The sequence below is a fragment of the Ostrea edulis genome, chromosome 2, assembly GCF_947568905.1.
Source record: "Ostrea edulis chromosome 2, xbOstEdul1.1, whole genome shotgun sequence".
Taxonomy (NCBI): Eukaryota; Metazoa; Mollusca; class Bivalvia; order Ostreida; family Ostreidae; genus Ostrea; species Ostrea edulis.
Window position 1 is genome coordinate 32,708,918 of NC_079165.1, and position 14,035 is coordinate 32,722,952.

Below are 14,035 nucleotides of genomic sequence, written 5' to 3' on the forward strand. Positions count from 1 at the left end.
ACACATTTTACCATTAATAATTATGTAGAACAAATTACAATCTTGACAAAGAAATGGCTAAAACTCACACATTTTATTCTGTTAGCCCATTGGTCAGTTATTTTAGAAATTCTCATCTGATGCATACATACCATGAAACAAACTGTGTATCGGTGTGGACAGAATGTGTCTCAAGCACTCGATCAAGTTCAACTTCAGTTGAGACCCAGCCACTTAAAAAATCCTCATCTTTTTTAATTAATTTGAATCCCTTCAGTTTCAGCCATTGAAGGAGGTGGTTTGCTCTCTTTCTCTTGAAATTCAAAATCTAATGTAAAGAGCTCACAGTTTTAATTCTAAATAATAAAGTCTCATACTAAGGATATCTCACATTTTTATAGCAAACCTGCTTTCTTTAACCATGTTAATAGCACAATATTTTGCAACTCAAAACATTAAAAACAAATCTCTATGATTAAGGAGGTACCCTACATCGTCATAATGGTTGCCTTCCTTTTAAAACATGGATGAAAATATAGATATCAGCAATATTTAATGTCTATGCGTTTCAAAAATCATCGTCTAGCTGAGTAGCTTTTCTAAACGAAAATAAAAATACCCGACACCCATATTTCATCAATTGGAATAATGAATGCAACATTCTGTACATGTGTTGTGCATATAACACAAAAATGAAAACAAGCAGTGGTTGTATTAGAATAAGAAATTAAACATGAAATATTTCTCAAGACATACATGTAGCTAGGCAACTAAAGCTGTTTTGTTTTAATTAATGAAATCAATTGAAAAATGCCTAATTAATTTCATTTTTCGGTATTTTCGAAAATAAATGATAATAAAAGATTGAATCTTCACTTATAAGCTTCATCTTTTACTGGAAACAATAAATTAACTCAAAATGAAGCATCTTCGCTAGCCAAGGGTGACGATACACGGTGTTCCTCTTCCATGAACCACAGAATGTGAAATTTTGAAATGTATAACGATATCAAACACTGCATGACACACCTGTGATTTTAATATTCTACTTGATATATATGTATGCTAATCATGTGGAAGTTGATGGTCATTAGGGGCGAGATCAAAAGATCGATGTCTGATAAAAATCTAAATTCAAATAGCTAGGGAGAGGGAGGGTAAAAACTCCCATAAGTTCATCGATTACACTTTTAATAGTGCAAAAAGAAAAAAAAAACAAGTGATTGTTGAAAACCACATGATAATATTACATTTTAATGACCATTTAATAGTTTGAATTAACACTTGCATTTGTGAATAAACAGTAGAAAAGGTATACAGACATGTATTTATACTCGTGTATGTTTTTACCTGTTAATCCATTAAGTTTCTACATTCATCATATTTAGTTTTTTGGGGGGAGGGGCTTAGAGAAAACTATGTGTTTAGTTTTTTGTCAGACATTGAACTTTTGATCTCATCCCTTTTAAAAGTGATTACATTCAACGAAATGTTTATATCTGAATAAACAATAGATTGATTGAATATTGTTTAACGTCCCTCTCGAGAATATTTCACTCATATGGAGACGTCACCACTGCCGGTGAAGGGTTGCAAAATTTCGGCCTATGCTCAGCGCTTATGGCCATTGAGCAGGGATGGATCTTTATCGTGCCACACCTGCTATGACACAAACAATAGAAATAGAGTTTTGTTTTGATGAGGAGTATATAGTACATATTAAAACAGGAACAGAGACAAAACACTATTATCTAGCTGCAAGTTCTAAATATCTATAACAAAATTCCAGTTCCTAATTATCCTTTCTACATAAATAAGTAAATTATTTTGAAAAATTCAGTTCATTTGAAATTTTACCTCGTCTGTTGTCCCACTGTGATCCCAAATTTGATCAACAATGTGATGCATGTTTTTGTTTCTCGCAATAATTGCTGTGGTTACTGAACATGGGAGTCTTTGAGAGAATGCGACAGAGTTTTGTGTAATAGGGAAGCATGTAATTTGTCAATTGAAATTAGATAAGTTGTCACACTTTGTACTTCTTAAGCACCAATTCGCCTTTTTGGAGACCAACTTTGTGATGTCTTTTTTATGTCTTTGATAACGCAGCTAATGAATTATTCTTTCAGAAAAGAGTTATATGCTATAATTGCTATCTTTCGTTTAGGCTGTCCATTTGACATGGCTTTGACAACTCGTTTCAGTTAATTCAGTGTCCTTCACAAGTCTAGATTTGATCTGTTTTCCAGTGTTGAACAACACCTACAAACGTATGCAAGTTGAATTTTATAACAGCCATATGATATACAAATTGTTATACATGTATATCAAACATATGATAACCAAACAAGAATGAACCATCAATTATTTTCATTAAAAGGCATCAGATGCTCAGAATCTTAGAATAACAGTAACTAGCAGTCATTTCTTGCATATATATATATATACTACTAGACAGTAGTACCGGTAATGCATTTAAATCATTGAATAATGTGCAGCATTTCAATAACAGAAACACCTAATAGCCCGGACTCAAAAAGATTTATCAAAGTTTGAAACTACATTGAACTTTACATCATTAAACGTATTTAATAGATGTATATGTTTACTAATTAAGGACATACACATTTACCTTAATTTTACTAGGTGTAAAAAGTTTAATACATGGCTTTCGCTGGAGTTTATCCGGAGTCTTTGCAGAAACTGTTAAAATAAATTAAAATTTGTATTATTATCCAGGTAAGAATGTTCAATATTTTCATCAACTCCAAACCAACTGAATAATCCCATATGCTAAGTATTTATAAAATATTTTGTATCTACTTTCAACAAGTTGAAATTGTTTATACATGTATAAGAAACAAAAAACAAAAAACAAAAAAAAAAAACACCAAAAAACCCAATAACAATGTGTGTTGACAAAATGAATGTGCATTACTACTTGATAGTTAAATCATGCTGTCGTAGTATTGTGAAATGATTAGATTCACCTGGTTTACTTTTCTTTATTTTCCTTGGAGTTGGTGACAGTCCAACTCCCTGCCTACTTCTCTTGGACTCCAAGTTAGAGTTGGAATCATCTGTGATCACATTCTCTATTGGTGTCAGCGTGTCCTTGTTTTTCGATGATAACTCGATCATGGTAGCGGTCGCACTTACATTGCCCAACTTCAGATTTTGACGAAAAGATTTAATCACTTCTCCTTTTTCCTTTCACAAATCATCCATCTTGTGCAATAATTCATAGTCAATTTTACACAATTTCCGTTATTTTGAGTAACATTGGCTACATACACACGAACCGTCATTTGGAGATGGAATTGAGCCCAACACTTCACATTACTGTTGAGTGAATTCAAATATTGACAAAAAAAATTGTTTTCCTTGATTTTTTGTCAAGAATGGTCCAACACGTTCTGCGTGTGGTCGCATCCATTTTCTTTGATTTATCTTGGATATTCATTGGTTGAAATTTTCGAAACTAAATACGCAAATTGAAACGATGCAAACTTTGAAAGAAAGTAACAGCAGGTCTTGAAATATTCATTTAAAAAGTGGGTCGTCGATAATAAATCATATCATAATCATTTAACACTTACACATACCAAATTTATAATTATTTTTTATATAATTTTTATATATGAATTGATTTATGCATAAAGGTCTATTAGTAAAATTCGTGCGAAAGCCAAGCCGCGCAGCCAATCAGATGGCATCATCAAAGTTTTCATTTCGGGAGCCATTTCTGCCAGGGGTGAAAGAGGAACACCATGTATCGTCACCTTTGGCTAGCGAAGATGAAAATGAAGTGCCTTTCACCACTTCATAATTAAAAATTGAACAGTGTTTTGTATAAAACAGAGAGAAAAAACAATTTTAATAAATAATAAAAATCCTACCTACCGACCCTAAATTTTTCTGTCATGTTACAGGAAATAGAATTATATATGGAATAAATATGGCTAAAAATATATGTATGCCAACCCCACTCTCGCTTTTTTTCTTTTAGCACATTGACAAATTCACTTAAAGGGACTGATTCACGATTTTCCCCAAAATTTTCTTTTTCACTTTTAATGATCAAAATCTATTGTTTAATGTGTTTAAAAGAGTTCACATAAAAAATAAGGTTATACATTATCACAGAAGCTCATTTTAGAGAGTTTATTATTTGTTTTGTAAACAGAGATTGCGGTATGTTTTTGTTTACGAAATTTTTAAAAGAAATGGATATCGATCTGAATTTATTATATCTTTCACATTTCAAGCATGTTTGGGGTAAATGTGTCATCTAAACGTTAAAATTTGTGACAATGCAAAATTAAGATGCTTTATATTACAAAAATAAATATTTCACCTGTTTGTTTGTATACATAAAAAGACTCGAGTCTTTGTTTACATAACACAGATTTAAGGCTAAAATATTGCTTTTATTCTTGCATTCAGAAAGTCAAAATTTTGGCTGTCCATATTAAATGAGTTATTTTTTTAATGTTTACCATCAGAAATGAAAAATATTTTTATCAAAAATCGTGAACCAGTCCCTTTAATTTAAGAATTACTCTTATAAGAAATATTCATATAACCTTTAATTTAAGAATTACTCTTATAAGAAATATTCATATAACCGCCGCGGTGGCCGAGAGGTTAGAGCGTTCGCCCCGCATACGGAAGGCCGGGGTTTGAATCCCGGCCGCGACAGACCTAAGTCGTTAAGCATCAGGTGTGAATGTCACTGATTACCTTAAAAACGGATGACCCGTGTCACAGTAACGCCGGTCTTGGTGACGTTTCCACATGAATGAACAATTCTCGAGTGAGACGTTAAGCAAGATACAATCAATCATACAATTACTCTTATACTCATAACACACACTCACAAACGCACATACACACATATATATATATATTGTAAATACCATAACATGAACTGAATTAAATCAAATTGAATTTGGTATCTTGTTCTCTTGAAATTCAAAACCTGATGTAAAGACAGAAATAAATACAGGCCCTAGTCATGGATATGATAAATCGCATCCTCCTAATAAAAAACAACAACACGTTTTATACCACACCATCATTAACAACAACAACCCCCCCCCCCCTTCCCCCCCAAAAAACCCACCCGATTTTATTGAGAGTTGTAGGCTATACATCCCGAGTATCACCTTTTAATTTTGAAAAATACGTGCTTTATATGGGTGCATATGGGTACTAGTGTAAGGTTAATTAAACAAATGTAGGTCCTAGTCCACTGAGACCCTCATAAATATGATAAACAACATCCCCCTTATAAAAAACACGTGTTTGTTATACCACGCCATCATTAAATATAAACCCACCCTGACCATAATTACAAACACGTGTTTTATATGGGTATTAGGCCAATTAGATCCTGATTATCATCATCACAGAAAAACATCTTCTCAATCACTTGATTAAATAAAAAACCACCCTGACCCTAATTACAAACACGTGTTTTATATGGGTATTAGGCTAATTAGATCCTGATTATCATCATCACAGAAAAACATTTACTCAATCACTTGATTAAAATCGTCGTAGATTAAAATAATCATTGATTCTTTCTGTCAATCACATGATAATATCGTTTTCATTTGATCGCCATTCATTAGAATATCATTTAAACAAAATTACAAATTCTTTCAATCAATCACATACCCGCCATTCATTAAAATTTATACTGAAATGAAAGTAGTGACGTATTTGATTTATGTGTAGATGAACTCATGATACTTCCGGTGTGATGAACTCACGGGCGTATTGATTTTCCCAAATAATTTCAGTTTGAGTAATTTGGTATGAAATCGAACTACGGTTATAAATTCATTAATCATAAGACCTCCCCTTCCACCTTCACTTTCCCTCCTCAAGAAGAAAAACTCCCATACCTACGTATTTTTGTTTGAGAGAAAACAAAAGTTAAATATATAAATTAAAATTCGTGTCTCCCTCCTTTTCAAGGTGGAGTTACCGGTACGCCGTTGATGTGAAATTGATACATTATTCAATACTACAATGTAAATCAGACTCCCCTCGAAGAACATAATTTTCTTGGAGGAATAGGTACCTCCCTCGCTATCATACAATAAATATAAAATGTTTTCGCATTTTATTTTGAAATCATCTTTATTTAGTTAGTTTACGTTTCAAACATGAACAAGTAGTATACACTTATGTAAAAAGTTTTTGTTGCAAACAAATCATGTAAGGCCATATCATCTGCATCAAATACAATATACATAATACTAGTATATAATGTATAATACGGGCATGTGTGGAGATTCTTCGGGAGTCACTTTTTTCAAACGTCATTGGATTACATAATTTAGAAACTTCCGGCGCGGATGACGGCGACTGTCATGAGAGCAGTTACCCCCCAACCCGTCAGGCAGGTCACAAAACGTGAGGGCTGAGGAAGCGGCGCCAAATAGCATACAGTGTGAAGGCAACGGGACAGGACGAAGGTCCGGAACAGCAAGGTGGCAAACCACGGATCCGGGTCGGTCACGAGGTAAAATGATCCCACCAAAACAAAGGAGAAAACGTTCTCGATGTCATTTTGATGGCATCTGAAAAAAACATCACTGAGCTGAAAATCCAATTTCAGTGGTACAATATATTTGTCACAACGCATTTCATTATTACCAGTGCTAAATTTTCTTATGAATGTATTTCTTGGAAGACTAAGGCAATTAAACGATAACAGATAATACTGATTACCATGTTTTCTTACTATAGACGATCAGATATAAGAAACAACATAATGTGTACATGTATAGGGTGAACTAAGAGCGATCAAAGTGAGCAAGAGATTCTAAACATTGGAATATATATCGGGGTATGGATGGGTATTTGAGTCCAGGTGTAGAGACAAAGGCAAGGCAAACTATCATTCATATTGAAAGCTACACACCAGGAACGACATGCGTCAATACCCCATTTTAAGACTGGTATGTTATCCCCTTTATACCGGTCGCAGTAGCTCAGTGGTAGAGAGTACGCCTTGTAATCGGGAGGTCGTGAGTTTGAGCCCCGCTCGTGCTATGACCGCGTCCAACCTATGACGTAAGCATAGGTAGTAATTCCTCCTTCGCCAAACACTCGGCATTTAAAAGTGAGAATCGCGGGTCTGTCGAATATTACCTTAATAACTGTGGTCACAGGCTATGACACGTTAAAGAACCCACACTGATATGGCCCTGAGTGCTAAGCCTACGTCTAAATTAGTGATACTTCACCTAGCTGGTGACATCTTGATATAGAGTGAAAAATTCTCGATGGAGCGTCAAACACACAACTACCCTTTCCTTATAATCCCGTCTGGTCTATCTCCAGGTGTCTTAAATAGTACAGATGTGAGAATGACAATGTTATGTCTACTGCACACAACTACCCTTTCCTTATAATCCCGTCTGGTCCATCTCCAGGTGTTCTATATAGTACAGATGTGTGAATGACAATGTTATGTCTACTGCACACAACTACCCTTTCCTTATAATCCCGTCTGGTCTATCTCCAGGTGTTCTATATAGTACAGATGTGTGAATGACAATGTTATGTCTACTGCACACAACTACCCTTTCCTTATAATCCCGTCTGGTCTATCTCCAGGTGTTCTATATAGTACAGATGTGTGAATGACAATGTTATGTCTACTATACCTCCGTATCCTTTCCACTCTCTGGTCACTGACTGTTGGTTCTACACCTCCAAACTTCGCAGTATCCTCGGGATTTGCAAAGACCTAAGAGATCAAAATTAATAAACCATAAATGAATGCATTTTTATCATCTTCCAGTTGTCGGCATGATCAAAATAATATTGATTTGGAGGATAGGTATCTTTAAAGGAACATTAATAATGTTATAAAAATTGATCACGAGATGAAACTATGCAATATTAAAGTCAGTTGACTCATTTCTAATGGGGTAATTTTGGAAAATCCTGGTTATGAAACTAAAAAAGAATACACAAGTATTTGGAATAAAAACATCTCAATTTTGTGATGAAGTAAAACATGCTCATCATGCAGATGATCTCACCTAATTTTTAAGAAATATTAATTAAATGAAAAAAGCTTTGAAAGAATTGAAAATATTCTGTAAAAATGCAGGATCTAAAGTGAAAAGTAATAAAACAAAATGCATACTAATTATATGTATAAGTGATACAACAAAAGAAATCTTTGGTGTAAAAGTAAACATTCAGTCTTTAAAGGGGCATGAACACGATTTGAGTTGAAAATTTTATTTGTTTTTTATTGTTTACAGTGCTTAACGAAAGTATTTCTAATGGCCAACCAAACTTTGGATATCAGTTGTCGATTTACAAGTGAGAAACAGCACTTACAATTGTTTGTTATCTTAAAGGGACTGATTCACGATTTTCCCCAAAATCTTCTTTTTTACTTTTAATGATCAAAATCTACTGTCTAATGTGTTTAAAAAATTTAACATAAAAATTATGGTTATACATTATCAAAGAAGCTCATTTTAGAGAGTTTATTATTTGTTTTGTAAACAAACATTGCGGCATGTTATTGTTTACAAAATTTTCAAAAGAAATGGATATCGATGTAAGTTTTTCATATCTTTCACATTTCAAGCATTTTTAAAGGTAGAATATGTCATCTAAAAGTTAAAATTTGTGACTATGCAAAATTAAGATGCATTATATTATAAAATCAATATTTCACTTGTTTGTTTGTATACATAAAAAGACTCGAGTCTTTGTTTACATAACACAGATTTAAGGTTAAAATACTGCTTTTAAACTTACATTCAGAAGGTCAAAATTTTGGCTGTCAACATTATTAAAATCTTTAATTAAATCTTTAGATGCATTAGATAATGAAAGCGAGAGAGAGAAAGAGAGAGAGAGAGAGAGAGAGAGAGAGAGCATTGGTAAGCATTCATGAATGTATGCAGATACGGGAAGTTTAATACGTTCAGTATAAATCTTGAAAGTACAATTTCTTTCTGATTAATTATCCATCCCCTTTCATTCTGATATTTTTTTTTAATTTCCCATTTTGTTTTCTTTACATGTTAAATTTTTCGGCTGGTCCGGGTTAGGACTAATGAATGAGCCCCCCCCCCCCCCCCCCCTTCTAAAACGATGTTACGTGCTTAGTTGTATATCTCCCTCTCAGTCAAAAATAAAATAAATACATGCTATATATACTGCAACATCATTGGATTTACTGGATAATTCTTCGATATCACCTTCATATATAATACATGTTAATGCAAGCGGACTATCTAGGCTTTTTTTTTTTCCATCTTCGCTAGCCGAGATTATTCGTCCACGAAGGCACAGTTGACTCAAAACCCATTGCTAGCGGAGGTTAGATGAATTTTACCCCCGTATTATGTTATAACTGACCAAAACCTAGTACGTTTATTTTACAACTTTCATTCAGAAGACGCGCAAGTTATTGAGTTACTGAATAAACGAGAAAACGTCTGCATTTTTATTTCAATCGTTGTAAACTCTATACTTTGTGATGTTTAAGACTGCATGTACTCAATTCAGTTTATTGGATCTCATCACCATTATGCAACGGTATACAAAAATATAAAGACAAAAGGCTGTTATATATACACTTAGTAAATAATACATGCGTGTAATAAAGTATTTATCAAGTTAGAAGAAAAAAAATAAAAAATAAAAATAAAAAAAACCGTGTTATTATTAATGTGAAGTATGGGCATTCTAGGTAGGAGAGCACATTTTATTATTTTTTAAATGAAAGTACGGAGTTTTCTAAAGATTTGTTTAAAAGTAAAGATATTTTTAATTTTTATTTGTTTAAGTGATGAAAATTTGATTCTTTGCTCACATTGCTTCACAGTTGAGTACATAATGAAATTCATATCCATTGTAAACATGTACATGTATATAGCTGACCTTAATCACATACATGTATTCCTAATTACTGTAACAATGAAAACTTTACGTAAAAATAAACCATTGCTTATGGTACACATTTCTTTGAACTGCTATTTATCAAATTGAAATTACTGGCATGTGATTGTCGTTGTTCATGACCCTTCTTTTATTTGGTGAAATTGTGCTGCACGTGCCGTGAAACAATGTACCGACGAGTGGTAGGAATAACACAGGTGTTTATATACAGGATGTCGAGAATTTGGGCGTTTCATAAAAAGATGTGAACGTCTGCAGGGAAGTCTACATACGGATATGTACCGAAAACACCAACGTATCATTAAACAACAATTACAAGAATTGAATGATTTATAGCTAATTTCTAAATAAGTAATGGGGTGGGGGCATGCATACTGGCCAAGCGAAAAGGTTTTTTGGGTGAATCACTTCGGAAATTATTTCTTTGTTTTATCACACGGAGGTACACGGTGGCATCGACGGAGGTACAGGTGGCATCCACGGAGATCCTCCGTGGACTTCAATGTCTAGCTCGCGCGGAAAAATAGGACTTCAAAGGTGCCGACAATTTTAAAGGTCCGACAATTTTAAAGGTCCACCGTGTTTGGGGCAAATTTGTTCCACCGCGTTGCGTGGAACACGCATATAACTCGTGTCGTGTACTGTAAACACCATATGCAGGTAATAATGGAATATTGCCAAATAAATATGGGAAGTTGTCAACGGAGAAACTGAAGTCATATCATCTTGTCTGAATTATATGAACCACAAAGCCCAACCTAACACCAAAACCTCTATCAAAGGGTCATGAATTTTACAATTTCGGTGGAGGCTTTTTAGTTTATCGTGACTTAAGATTTTCAAATATCGGATATTTGTTTAGGTTTTGACCCCAGATTTCAGGCTCCAGTAACAATGGAATGCACTGTCCTAGTTTTCCCGAACACCAGCGATGTTCCATACCAAATTCTATGAAAACTGAAAGCATTTTCTAGGAATAAATGGATAATACTCAATTGTTGACGGGCGGTGACGGACAACAACACCGATTAAAACAGGTAGTGACAGTTCGATCGCTAAACGATCGGCATCAGGTGCGAATGTCAGGTGTGAATGTCAGGGGTCCTCGGAGATGACCTCAAAAAAGGATGTCCCGTGTCACAGTAGGTGTGGCATGATAAAAAAAATCCTCACTGCCCAATGGCCGTAACCGCCGAGCATAGGCCTAAATTTGAAGCCCTTCACCGGTCGTGGTGATGTCTCCATATGAGTGAAAAAAATCTCGAGAGGGACGTTAAACAAGATTCAATCAACGACAAACAACCAACCATCGAAATAGGTAACCTAAGCAATTCAGGTAACCTAGAAACGTTAATAAATTGTACCTTTGTGGGTTTTCCGACAAACATCTCCTAAGAATTTCCCTATTATAATATTCCCATGTAAAATTGACACAGTTTCTCACCCAGACTCTCAGGGTCATTGTGTGTGTGTGTGTGTATATATATATATATATATATATATATATAAAGTTTGAATTTTTCTTTACATAAGAATGCCTGCATATCATTTGACAAATTGTATTGAGAATATTTTGAAAATAATTCCTTGAACATAACAACAACGAACTTTGTACCTCATTGTGGCCAAACCCTGAAGTGACTGAATCAACGCGCAGTATTATTTGTATTGCTTATAGGAGTTATGAGATTGATCAGTGTTCATTATCTTCACCTTTCATGGGGATGATTACATAATGAGTCATTAAAGCTCGATAACTCTTACGAGCTGGTAAAGAGGGTACGCTCGTATAAAGATGCAAGTACATGTATATTTAATGTCCGTTTGTCGCCGCTGTGTGCTGTGATTAATCCCTAATTTTATTGCACAGTTTAGCCATTTACTTGACTGAGATATTATTTGCTGTTTATTCGCAACCTCAAGAAAATTTTGCCGTTTATTTGCGACATGTTGCAATAATTTCAAATGTGTATTGCGTTTGAAGGCAAAAATAATTTGTTTATTTAGGGTTTTAAAAGACGAAGCGGCGGTATATGAGTCATGCATTGGTATTACAGTTTACAGAAGCCGCTGGGTGCCAGATTTTAGAATTGATATTCTTAATTGGCGGTTGCCAATTTCAAAAACAAAAAGAGTCGGACAGGTGGCAATCCGCCAATATATCTTTTTTTGCATGTGAAAATAACTTAATTTGTATGTAAAATAACGGAAAATGAACGTTGTCAGAAAACTGTGGAGGGGCAGCCCCCTGGTTTTACGTGTCTGGTACGTTGGTATATTAAGTAAACGTTAAAATTTTCTTATGCACAAATTCATATTAACTTTGTAAATTAACAACACAATCGACAAAAATTGTTCTTAATTGTATAAGACATACATATTACCAATCAGCGGAGAAGGCGGTTACAGGAGTTATAACCCTTTCAATTTCGAAGAAAAAGAGCTACAACAGTTGACAACAGTCGCCACATAAATGCCAGTTAATTAGTGAGTGAAGTATTCTCTAAGGGGCGTGAAACAAACAAACAACCAATCAATTCTATATCCCTAATCAATTCTATATCCCTACACCTACCGGCTTCCGTAGTAATCAATTCTATACCCCTACACCTACCGGCTTCTGCAGTAATTGGTCGTCGTTGCGGCTCGTGATCACTTTATTCTGTTATTGAACGATAACGATCTCATTCATACCAAAGAGGTTCTAATTCCAGACACGGGGGGCCATTTAATGTCCTATCAGACGGACCACGAACATGTGGGTTTTTTTTTTCTTTTCTTCAAAGCACAAATTACACACGGTAATTATTAATTTTCAAAGGTATATTACAATTATTTAAAAGAATGTATTGTGTTTAATTTCAAGTTAACATTGTGTTAGATATTTCGCACAAATATTGCCCGAAAACGTTTCCATAATATAGTAGTTGGTGTGTTTTTAAAAAACATTCTCCCGTCTGGTGTATTTATAAAAACAGGTCACAAGCTATGGTATAAACTACAACCCTTTGTATTCGAATTTGTATTTTTAATGGCAAGATTTTCCACATGTAATAAGAATGCGCATAATATATGCTGAATAACTGAAATATCTCCGAGTCATACATCTATCTTTAAATTTTTATGTTGCGAATTCAAGCTTTTGACAGTTTACTCTAAATACTTCCATGATTTCATACTACATGTAAATGTAAACAGGCTCACCTTGTTGGTTAGTCTTGACCGGACAGTCAATGCACTCATTAATAATGTTTTACCAAGTACAACACCAGAACTAAAGGCAAACTTCCCGAACAACGGGTTATCAAAACTGAGAACATTCGTCGACATTTTGTTGCTGCTATACACAAATGAATCGCTCGTGAAAATCGGTGAGGCTACTTATTCAGTAGATCGCACAGATACTGACGCCAATTGCTCTATTCCGATTGTGCAGAATTTGAATAATAGGACTAGTGACGATTTTATGGAAGCCTTTTCCGCGATTTTTTATGCGAGGTATATTGTTGTATTTATTGCCAATGTTTGAATAAACACAGCCTTTTGCAATGAAACAACTCGTTTTGCTTATAAATGTAAAAGTGCATATAAACACATTGAATGACGTTTTTGCAATAAAACGCATTATAGTTTGGAAATAAAAGCAGTAATTTGGTTTTCTTCTCTCTTCAAAATAAATATTATACTTTACCATTAATGAAATAATTATATCAATCACTTTATTGAAGCTTAATGTAGCAAATAAACCAAATGATGTTTCAGCCCATGTTTTGTTTTTGCCTTCCCAAGTAATCAATAGTTATTCAATAGTTATTGCAATTCGCTATGTACTTATTTTACCGTGGAGGCAATGCTGCTAGTTAGCGAGGTTTGTCTTTAAGGAAGATAGGTACCCTCAAAGTCGACTCGTAATTAGTCCCCTACCGACGAAGTCGAAAGAGACTTTAGGTTTGCATTCTATCCATCCATCTGTCTGTCCGCCAGGCTGGTAAATCAGTTTTCTGCACTTTTTTCTGCTATTGCAGATACATGTATTTTCTTGATATTTGGCACATTGCTTTGCCATAACGAGTCACACAGATCAAGTTCGAATTTCGTCTCGGTC

The 14,035-nt window shown here is 34.4% G+C and overlaps 1 protein-coding gene across 1 annotated transcript; it reads right to left on the reverse strand.

Annotated features, from left to right (window-relative positions):
• Window positions 1-6,110: 6,110 nt before the first annotated feature.
• On the reverse strand, window positions 6,111-13,404 carry LOC125682234 (microsomal glutathione S-transferase 1-like). Its single transcript, XM_048922711.2, has 3 exons — window positions 13,135-13,404; window positions 7,665-7,747; window positions 6,111-6,572 (listed from the first exon to the last, which is right to left on the reverse strand). Exons 1-3 carry the CDS (start codon window positions 13,258-13,260, stop codon window positions 6,329-6,331), a joined length of 453 nt encoding a protein of 150 aa, XP_048778668.1. The 5' UTR covers window positions 13,261-13,404; the 3' UTR covers window positions 6,111-6,328.
• Between the last annotated feature and the right edge of the window lie 631 nt (window positions 13,405-14,035).